We start from the raw sequence: 10319 nt of genomic DNA, 5'->3' as shown, positions 1-10319 counted from the left end.
GAGAAGGCAGAAGGACATGGTTTCCAAAGTCAGTCCCCTTTATTAAATGTTGGTTTTTCACAGACCAGAAATACAAAATAAAAGTAGAAATATGCCCGTTAGGAGCCCCAGGCCTGACCTCACACGAGCCCTGCTGCAGCAGCCTGAACAGGACGAGAAGCAGCTATATCCCGAAGGTCGGGAAAGGAGGACGAGGATCTGAATCCCTGCACTGCCCTGCCTCCCACCCACTCTCTCCCCAAACTAAAGAGCCATCCTTGTGAAGCAGCAGCCAAGGAAGACGCCTGCCCTGCTGGCCCAGCGGAACGCACACCCCCAGGAGAGCTTGTTCAGATGGCCCAGAATCCAAACGCTACATTTCATATGAGAAAGTGGTACAAAAACATGGGTGGGGAGACTGGGGGGTGACCGGAGAAGCCCAGGAGAGAATTTTCCTCCTGTCTACTCATCAGACCCCGACGCCGAGTCTTCTGAGCTGGGGGGAGTACTGGCCAGTTCCTCTTCTTCAGAGTCCTGAAAACCAAATGTCTCTTAAGGGGACAGGTAGGCTCCTGGTTGCCCTCCCAGCCACTTTTCAGTTGTGAGTGCCCCCAGTCCCCTACCCCCGTCCCTAAGCTCTGCCTTCGGAGCCCCAGAATCCCACCTACCCACTCCAACCCGTTACTCTTAGGGACCAGCCACAAACCCTGGCACAGAAACATCTGCCACCTCCCCGCCCCCAACTCAGATGCCCCTCAGCAGCCCAGGCCCCACAGTCCCCAAACTCCTGCCGCACCTCACTCCGCCTTCTCTTCTTTTTGCTCTTGTTCTCTCCCGAAGAGCTCTCATCACTGGACACGAACTCTTTGCTCTTGAAGCTCTCGCTGAGCTGCCGTGACGATGACTTGGAGGACGAACTCCTAGAGGGCGTTGACTTCTTTTCCATCTTTACCTTGACTTTCTTCTTCTTCTTTGACTTGTCCCTGCATTAGCAAGAAGGCAAAGGGGTGAGGCCTTCACGTTACCCCGTCATCGAGCCCAAATCTCCCCCAGCTTTATAACAAGGCCTCTCTAGGTCCCAGCCACACTGCCCATCACACTACAGTCAACAGCCAGCCATGTCAGCCCCAAGTACCCCAAGGAAAGGCAGTGTAAGTGAATAACCAGAAGACTGAGGGGCCATGTCCTGATCATATGCAAAACCTATTTGACATCTCTTGCTTCCTCTTTAAAAATTCATACAAATTATGATCTGTAATATTTTTAAATTATCCTATACCTTTAAATAAAATTAACCCTCTAGGAAGAAAATGGGCCGTATTTATCCAGTGGCCAGGAATTCCCTAGCACGTGGCCTGCCCTTAGGCAACTGCTTGCTCTGACGTGAGAAGCACTGCCCGACTGCAGTCAGAGGCTTCCATAATCTTTAACACCCCCATTTGCAACTGGGACCTGCAAAAATATCTGACAAAAAAGCAGTTACTGGGCCACTCTGTTCCAAACACTCACCTCTTAGAAGACTCACCCCTGCCCCCTTCATATTCTTTCATGGCTTTTTCGTATTCCCGCCGGGCATCCTCAGCCTTGCGATCCCACTCCTGTCTCACGCATGCACACGCGCGCACAAACACACACACACAAACAGAGAATGAGACCTCTTCCTTGACGCAGGCCAAACCTACCCAGAAAGGTTCTACCAATGGCCCCCGGCGCCCTCTATCAAGATTCACCACCCTCATCTCTCCTGCTACTCACCTCTTTTTTCTCTTTGGACATTCCCTTCCAGATCTCGCCTGCCTTCTTGGAAAGATCCGTGATACTGATGCCAGGATGGTCGGACTTGATCTTCTCTCGGCTGGCGTTGAGCCACAGCATGTAGGCAGACATGGGCCTCTTCGGGGCATTGGGGTCTTTGCCCTTCTTCACCTACATAACAACTCAAACGCCTTCAGCCATCTATATCCCACAGGCCCCTACATTCGCCCCCCAAAATTATTTGGATCACCTACCTGGGCACAAAAATGGAGAAAGGACTGAACAGCTTCAAGCTAGATTGAGAGCTCACTAGGGGCAGGGCCCATGCTTCCTTCCCTCTGCACCCCAGGGCCCAGCTCATTATGGGGCCCCTTTCTTTGGTCTCCTGATTCAGATCTCCCAGAAGCTAATCATGTCAAGGACCAGAGAGAAACATTTCCAAGAAGATATTTCTCAAAGCCACACTCACTGGCTACAAAAATCAGCCCTGGGAGGACCAACCGAAGGTAGAAAATGGCCCCCCAGCACCCTCCCATTCAGAGGACAGGCCGCACCTCCATAGGCTTCTTGCGGCTCCTGCGCTCCTTGGCCATCTTAGCCTTTTTAAGCTGTTTCCGTTTCTTCTCATCCCGGTCACTGTCACCCTCATTACTGGAGGAGCTGGCAGAGGCGTTGCTGTCAAACCTGCCAAAGAGAGTAGGGCTTAGCCTCAGGAAGGGAAGATGGCAACCCATGGCCTCAGAACAGGAAGAAGTCAAGTCCAAAGACATCAGCTGAAAGAAGAGAGTGGGAGGACCCCACAGCCTCCACCACCACCCCCAACTCTGCCTCCTCCCCTGTGCGGAGGTGGCTTCCACCACCTGCTCTCCAGACCCAGCCACAGCAATGAGCTAGTTAGTGAATCAGTCAAAGAAACGCAACAGGCTGCGGCTGCTCTCCTTGGTCACAGCCTCCCCAGGTCCTACTCCATCCCCAAGCTCCTGGGGACAGAAGTTCTGTCTCATCAACATGTCCCAAGTTCATTTCACCACCTCCATTGAGTTAATCATCTTAATCTACCCTGTAGTCTTTCTGGTAAAGACACTCACTAAAGAAAAGTACTGGAAACCAGCTCGTCTAACCCAGTACATACCCATGTAGTTAACAGCCCTATTTGAAACACAGAATTTCACAGAAGATACGACGACCTGTTCCTGCATGGTGCTGAACCGTTTTCAAGGCATTTCACAATCCTTTACTCACTGACTCACTATGAATAAGCAGGTGGCAAGCAGGAAGAGTAGACTCCTATAGATTTCCTTTTTTATTCCTGCCCAACGTTCACTCTGAACACTTCTAGATTAGGCGAGTCCCAGTTTTCTGCTGGGAACCACCGTGCTGCCGTTCAGGACAGGCTCACCCAACCACAGGCACTACGGGTGGATGCATGGCCTAGTCGTAAGCACATGGCCATCGCTCAGGCTCAGGAGGGCCGTGTAACCACGCTGCTTACTGCCAACTCTGAGAGGAGGCACTCCTGGGAGTTAAACCGGTTGGATTAAGCCTGCCCAGAGCTTCTGAAGGTCATGTGGCACTGCATGGGGCAAACCTACCCCAAAATAAGGAAATCGGAAAAAGCATAAGCAGATTCCCGACAGCTGCGGAGCACCTTGATCCAGGTGCCTACAGCCAGTCTTATCCCTGGCCTCTCTACTTACATGAACTCGCAGAATTCCAGCCTTTACCCACTACACTTTTCTGGCTTCGCAAAGTGCCTTGCACTTACGAAGCCCTTGACCATTTTTGAAATATTTCTATCTATCACCTCACCAAAGGTCACTTTTTCACCCTGAGTCGGTAGCTGATGCTGGGACATAATAAATGTCCAGAAATCTCTGGTCCCTTTAAGCTCACAGGCCCCCATGAGGTGGAACCAAAACTCACTCCTCAGCCACGTCTTCCTCCTCTTCACCTGGGTTGAATGACTCATCTGAAAAAGAACACAGGGTGCATCAGCTCCATCCTGTGGAAACCCCACCCCCTCACCCAGATACCCAGCTCTGACCCCCGGGGAAGTCTGACCGCCCCCACACCCCAGCACTGCTGAGGCTGGCCCACCGGTTTCCTCTCCTGAGTCATCGCTGCTGTCGTTGGCATTCTCCTCCCGGATCTTGCCCTCCTCCTTCATGCGCTCCAAGTAGACATCATGCTGATCTTCATCAGAGTCAGCATAGTCATCATAGCTTGGGTTCATGCCCTAGCCAGGGAAAAGCTGGGAGTAAGGGCCAACTGGCCCCGCTGCCAGACCCCTGCACACTCAAAAGCACTCCCCCATGCCTGTAAGATCAGAGCAGCAGCCCCAGAAGACCCTGGGGCTGAATTGTCCACACACAGCCAGCGTGCAGGGCTCACGCCCCGAAGAGTCCCTGCCAACAAGGTTAGTCCAAGCCCCTCCCTCTCCCAGCCCCACTGAGGGGTCCTGAGGCGCTGCAGAGACTGAGCTAAGGTCATGCTGAAAAAAACCTGCACCAGAGGGGGGGAAGGGTCACACGCACCTCTTTTTTCTATAAGGGTAAGAAGAAAAGAGAGAGTGAAAAAGAAGCCAGAAGGAGCCCTGCCCATCTCCCCACCCCAGAAGGAACAGGAGAGGCGCATCCTTCCCACACACAACAGTACCTCTTTCAGTCCTCGGTTTTTGATGTTGAGTTTTTTTGCATTGACAAAATCAAACAGCTTCCCATACTCCTCCCTGTGCGGGGAGATGCACTGAGTTACCAGAAGGGCAACGCCAGCGAGGGGAGGACAGCATGCTGTTCTGACACCCGCAGGCCAGGACAGACTGTGGGGCCCGGAGCTCTGGACCCCATTATCCCACCAACAGCTCAGGGCCCTCGGAGGAGAGCAGTCAGGAGTCTGACACTAGCCTTGAAAGAGGAACCTGTGCCGCTCTGAAAAGTTCTAAGAAAGAAAAGGCAAGCCGGGGTGTGTACCTAGTTACCAAATATGCACCAAGCAGAGGGAGGATACTGGGGGGGTGGGGGGGGTTCGTCTTTTTACTGGTCTATATTTCATACTTCACAGTTGTTATCAGGATTAAGCATGAAAATGTTTGTAAAATGCTTAGCCCACAGCAAGCACTCAATAAACATTAGCTGCTGTGTTCTCAGGCACTGAGTTCATTCCAGGAAAGAGAGAGCATTTCCACCATAGGGGGAGCCGAGGAGAAGGGCTACACTGAAGACAGAGCTTTTGTAATATGGAAAACAAAATTTTTTTTAAGTACAGAAAGCAACACAGAGCCTTCCAAAGGCTGAGCACTCCAAGGAAAAGAACCAAAGCCCAGGGAAGCAAAAGAAAAATTCTGCTCACAACTTGAAGTTAGGGACAAGTCACAGGCCTGGAGGGGGCTCCGGACCCCCTGGTCACGGCTGGGTCAGGAGCAGGACGACCAAGAAGAGACTGGCAAAGGCTCTCACCTCTCAATGCTACTGAAGGTATACTGAGTGCCCTGCTTGGTCTCAATTTCAAAGTCAAAGGAACGCGTGGTGGTGGTGCCCCGAGCGAAGTTGACGAAGGAGATCTCATCGAAGCGGATGTGCACAGGCGGCTTGTGGACATAGATGAAGCCCCGCTCCAGTGGGTACAGCAGTCCTGAGCTCGCCTTGTAAGAGCAGGTGATGCACTGGGCCCCAGAGTGCCTGGTGGAGGGCGCAGGGAGCCCAGTCAGCGCCCACCTCAGCAGCAAGTGACACACAGAGCCATAGGGCACATCTCTCAGGAGCAACGCGTGTGCTCAGGCCCTCAAGTGAGTGAACCTCACCAATCGGCTCTGATGGAGGTGACTGACACCATCAAGATACAACCCAACCAGGCCTCTAAGAGGTGGCACAACCCATCCCCACAGCCCAGGACCCCAGGCCACATGCTCACCCTTGGAAGTTGCCTGGGACTGTGATCTTGCGGTTCACCAGCGCCTTCATGACCCGGCTAACCATCTCGTACAGGGACCCCGACATGTTCTTGGTGAGCCGCCCCTCAAAGCGCTTCTCTACCTCTTCCCTACAAACAGAGAAAGGGGAGGTCAGAGCACTGCTGCCTTCTACTGCACGCCTGTCTCCTGCGGGACAGTGGCAGGGCATGAGTCCAGGAGCACTCACTCATTCATGTTAAGCGTCAAGGAGATGTCCTCGTCTTTGGAGAAGAGAAGGATCAGGAAGTGGTAACGGGTCTGGCCCTGCTTGATGGGGGGATCCAGGCTGATCTGATAAGGAAGAGATGGTAAGACTTAGCACCAGTCGATGCGTCATGAGAATTTGCTGATTAATTAAACCCCAGTGAAATCCATCTACTAAAGACCTGAGCAGAAACCAGGACAATCCGCCCCTAGTAATTTTTGCTCACCACAAAGAACATCTGGCGCTGGTCCTTGTGCGGCAGCAAAAAGAGGCGCAGCACCGTGGTGTAGGGGATCTTATAGTCAAAGGTCTTGCCGTGCAGATGCAAAAAGGTGGGGTAGATCCGAATGTCGTACCGACCTCGGGGTGTCAGACACTGAAGCTCCCGGAAGATGCAGATGGCGTCGCCAGTGGCCTGGATCACGTCTGCCTTAGACAGCACGTTCTGGGCAAAAGCCTGCAAAAGCACACACTGGTGATGAAGCAGCAGGGCTCTGCCTCCGGGCCGGCCAGGGCCTGTCCAGCACCATCTGATCTGACCCCCAAGTGACCAGAGGAGGCCTCACCTCAACGGGGTCCACGCCATCCTCCTGTGTGGGAGGCACGTAGAAGCGCACCTCCATGAGAGAGACCTCCGCGTCATCATTCTGGTGGAACTCCAGTGTCACCTCATTCTTGCCTGTGGTGCACTGGGACACATTGCTGAGAGGTATCTCAAAGACCGGCTGGTCGCCAATGTCAAAGGAAAGCAGCTGCCCTGTGGGGAAAAGGTGTCAAGCCACAGCTCCTCCCCGTGGGTCCGCATAAACCACATTCCCACCAGATTTAGGTTCCCTGAGGACGCGGCACTGTGGCTACTGTGTTTACACTGTACCCCCAAGAGCAGGCACAGTGCCTGAAGCACAGCTGGCCCTCGATAAACACATGAATTACACACGGAGAGGACATCAGAGACAGCGACAGAAAGAGAGCAGAACAAGGTAAAGGCTGACAACCTTTCTCCTACCTTCTCCGCAAACCTCAACCTGGCCCAGGACTCACCACCAAACTTCACTGTTCCCCAGTTCCAGCCCTTCACACATAGGTCCTTCTCCATTAGCTCAAGGCGATAGTGAGTTTTGAAGAAATCAGAGAGTTTCTCAAACTCCTGCGGGTGGAGCGGAGAGAGCAATCCCAGTAAACCCTGGTGGTTTTAACACAAACTTGAATGTTCTGGGATTATCTAGTTCTGAGAAAGTGCCCCAATATACCTTTTATCAGAAATCCATGCTGACTTAAGAATCTCAGCTATAAAACTGTTTAAAAGGATGTTGAAAGAGGTTGTTTCTGGGGACTGGATCTCTGGGAGGGGAAGAGTAGAATAAGAAACTGACAATTTGTGGTTATGGGCCTCTCATTACTATCTTTGTGTAGGTACTGCTTCAATGAAAGTGGACAGTAAAATGAAATCTTTAACTCAAGCAGTTTAAAAAGAAAAAACAAAACCCAAACTAAAGCATCAAGCTAAGCCTCCGAACCTGAATAAAGGCAACAAGCAGAAACAACCAAAATAATCACAATGGTAGGAAATCTTTTGGCATCTTCAAGGCACAGAGACACTCCTGGGATTCTGAAACCCAAAGCTGAACATCGACTGCTTAATGGCATCGATGGCTCTGCTCTGCAGAGCCCAAACTAGCAACTGCACGGTTATCAGAGGAAAGAGCCCCAACTCACTCTAGAAGATTAAAATTAAACAAGATGACACCGTAGAAAGGGGATTTATGGTAACAAGACACCTCACCGATTCTCGGAAGCCATCATACTTGTAGACATGGCCGTTCTTTGTGAGTAGTTTAAGTCCATGGCCCAGAGCCACGCGACGCCAGATGCCTTCCGTCAACTCCCCTGCCTGGATGTTGTCCACTTTGCCCGTCTTACTGTTCTTGAAGGTGATGCCCTGGCGGCTCAACCTCAGCCGACCATCATTCTGTTGGAAAAATAAGCCCAAAAGTGCTGGGGACAGTACACGGTGCCTATGGGGTACAGTCCCAACCAACACCCGCCCATTCTCGGCTGGCCAGAGAATCCAGAAGTAACGGCTGAAATGGGGGGGGGGGGGCGGTAAAGGGGGGACAAGCAGCCAGGAAGGCCGGATTCTAATCAAGGCTCCAGCATCCAGAACCCTCACCGGTCCTCGGTTCTATTCCAGACCGAGCAGCAGGGACGGGCCCTTCCAACTCTGAGAGGCCCTGTAACTTTTATTGTTGCGAAAACAGCAGGTCCATATGCTACTGACTCGTCTTCCAAAGCAGCGACATCACGGATGCAACTCTGCAGGTATCTCAACAGCCCGAGCCCTTCTTACCATGGAGCCTTTGACCTCCTGATAGATGTCGTTGAACTCCAGGGTCTCTGCCATGCTGACCTGCCCCTTCTGACCTCAACGGGGAGCCGGGCCCCTACTCCCGGGTGGGTGCGCAGGTTCTCAGCAGGCTGGGAATCCGAATGCAAGAGAGAGACGCGTGAGCACAAGCGACAGCCCCTCACTCTGCGCGCAGAAGCGGCCAGGCGGCGACCCGGGGCTGCGCCTGGGATGTCCGAAGACCTCCTCCGCGCGGGAGTCTACAGGCGGACTCCGCAGGGCTCGAGGGGCCAGGCCCTGGCTGGGGCAGCGGGCCTGGAGCAGCGCTTACACCCGAACCAAACACAAGCGCTGGGCGCCCCGCCGGGCGCCATGGCAACAAGCAGCGGTGCCCCAGGCCGGCCCGGGTCCGCACTTCGCCCGCGCCCCAGCCCAGCTCAAGAGCGCTGGGTTTCCCTCCCAGCACTGCCACCGCGTTGAGGCCCCAGACCCAGGTTCCCCCCCCCCGCCCCCTAAAATGGACTCGCCCGCTGCCCGCGAATTCGAACACGGAACAGTCCATCCCGAGCGCCCCGCGGCGGGGGCGGGACGCGCACCTTCCTGGGGCACCGGGACGGCGACCACCCACCTCCTTACGCAGCAGCCTCGCGAAGGCCCTGGTGCGGGCGGTGGGCGCGCTGAGGGACGCGGGGGAGGGGGCGGGGACACAAGGGATGGGAGGGGGGGGGACACGAGGGAAGCTTTTCCCGCGTGCGCGGCCCAGCGTCCCGCCACCGGAAGTTGTGCCTGAACCATAGAGTGGTCGAGCCGGCTAGAGAGACGCGAGCGCGGCCCGCCTACCCGGCTAGTCACATAGAGCGGCGGCGGCTCTGGAGGACCTGAGGGCAGCCGGCGGCGTGGACTTGCCACCCAGGTGGCAGCAGACTAGAAAATGGGAAAGCGGAGAGCTTTTTTCTAAAAAAGCACGTGCACTTCTTCAGTGGAGGACTAGGTTCTGAAGAGAAACTGTAGTTTTCTTCTAGCGGACTTTCCACAGAGGCGTGTGTATGCGGGGGGTTGGATTGATGTGGGTCCCTCTCTTCTGCAACAACAGGGGTTCCCGTGGAGTGGAAAGGAGGGTGTGAGACACGAAGAAAAATACTTAAAGAGCCGTGAAGAGAAGTGACCCCTCCCACTGACTGCGAAGAGAATGCGGCTGTTGGTGGAGTCGTGACTGCCTCGCTCTCCCCTGTCACGTGGGATTGGATCCTCTTGGAAATGAGTTCGCTGTCAGCACCCAAAAGCCTCCCGTCTCTAACCACAATGTATGGATCGCCTGGAAGAGGCTGGCGAAAGGCGGTGTCAAGTTCAAGTGCTGGTGTCAGATTCTCCTAGGAGCCAGAACCGATTTGAAACCACAAACAGCCTGGGATGGCCAAACCCACGCCCCTCCCCCCCGCGTACAGCCCTTAGGACGCATCTTGCAAAATCAAAGGAGGCCAGACCTGGGAGACATGTTTGAGTTTGTTTATTCCCACCTGCTTTTGCAGGGGGGAAGACGGAGACCCAAAGAGGAGTCGCCCAGGGCCTCAGTGCGTTGGCAGTAAAGCCAGAGTCGAGAACCCAAAGCTCCTTCCCCAAGTCCAGTTCTCTTTTGTCTTTTTTTTTTTTTAATGTTTTTTATTGATTATATTGTTACAACAGTTCCAATTTTCTCCCCCTTGCTCCCCTCCACCCAGCACCCCCCTCCCCCAGCAATCGCCCCCAAGTCCATACCCCTGGTTCGTAAAAATTAACTATCCCCCCCTCTCTCAAATATTAGGACCCTTTGTAATCTTGTAAAGGACAATGGGCGAAGGTCTCAAGCTCCTCTAGCTGCTTCAAGCTGGACATGGTCGTCGTCCTACCTACCCTTGGGTCCAGAAATCCCTAATAAGAGTGGGGGTGTGGAGGGGAGGGTGGCCTTCCCACATGGGGAAGGATCGTGCAGACTCCAGGTCAGTTGGCTGTCCCCGGACAACGGCGTGCTTGGTTTCACAGGCTGGTGTCCTTGTTGTGTCTCTTTTGTCTTAAGCACCATGACTCTACATCCAGAATGACCGATAACG

The 10319-nt window shown here is 53.8% G+C and overlaps 1 protein-coding gene across 1 annotated transcript; it reads right to left on the bottom strand.

Annotated features, from left to right (window-relative positions):
* Positions 1-17: 17 nt before the first annotated feature.
* Positions 18-8929, bottom strand: SSRP1 (structure specific recognition protein 1). Its single transcript, XM_090261263.1, has 17 exons — positions 8861-8929; positions 8236-8363; positions 7672-7857; positions 6930-7035; positions 6455-6645; positions 6115-6345; positions 5871-5974; positions 5644-5772; positions 5190-5411; positions 4390-4462; positions 3832-3970; positions 3658-3703; positions 2289-2418; positions 1735-1905; positions 1489-1577; positions 776-962; positions 18-513 (listed from the first exon to the last, which is right to left on the bottom strand). Exons 2-17 carry the CDS (start codon positions 8287-8289, stop codon positions 442-444), a joined length of 2130 nt encoding a protein of 709 aa, XP_090117389.1. The 5' UTR covers positions 8290-8363; positions 8861-8929; the 3' UTR covers positions 18-441.
* Between the last annotated feature and the right edge of the window lie 1390 nt (positions 8930-10319).

This window comes from Furipterus horrens, unplaced genomic scaffold (assembly GCF_987537825.1).
Source record: "Furipterus horrens unplaced genomic scaffold, mFurHor1.1.pri manual_scaffold_2, whole genome shotgun sequence".
Lineage (NCBI taxonomy): Eukaryota > Metazoa > Chordata > Mammalia > Chiroptera > Furipteridae > Furipterus > Furipterus horrens.
Note: the sequence above shows the minus strand (reverse complement) of the source record. Positions and strands in the feature narration are given on the sequence as shown.

Coding starts and splice junctions, on each gene's coding strand:
- SSRP1 (XM_090261263.1), bottom strand. CDS start 8,289: ATGGCAGAGACCCTGGAGTTCAACGACATCTATCAGGAGGTCAAAGGC. Junction 5,975..6,114: donor AGCGCCAGATGTTCTTTGTG/GTGAGCAAAAAT, acceptor CTTCCTTATCAG/ATCAGCCTGGATCCCCCCAT. Junction 3,704..3,831: donor TGACTCAGGAGAGGAAACCG/GTGGGCCAGCCT, acceptor GTTCTTTTTCAG/ATGAGTCATTCAACCCAGGT.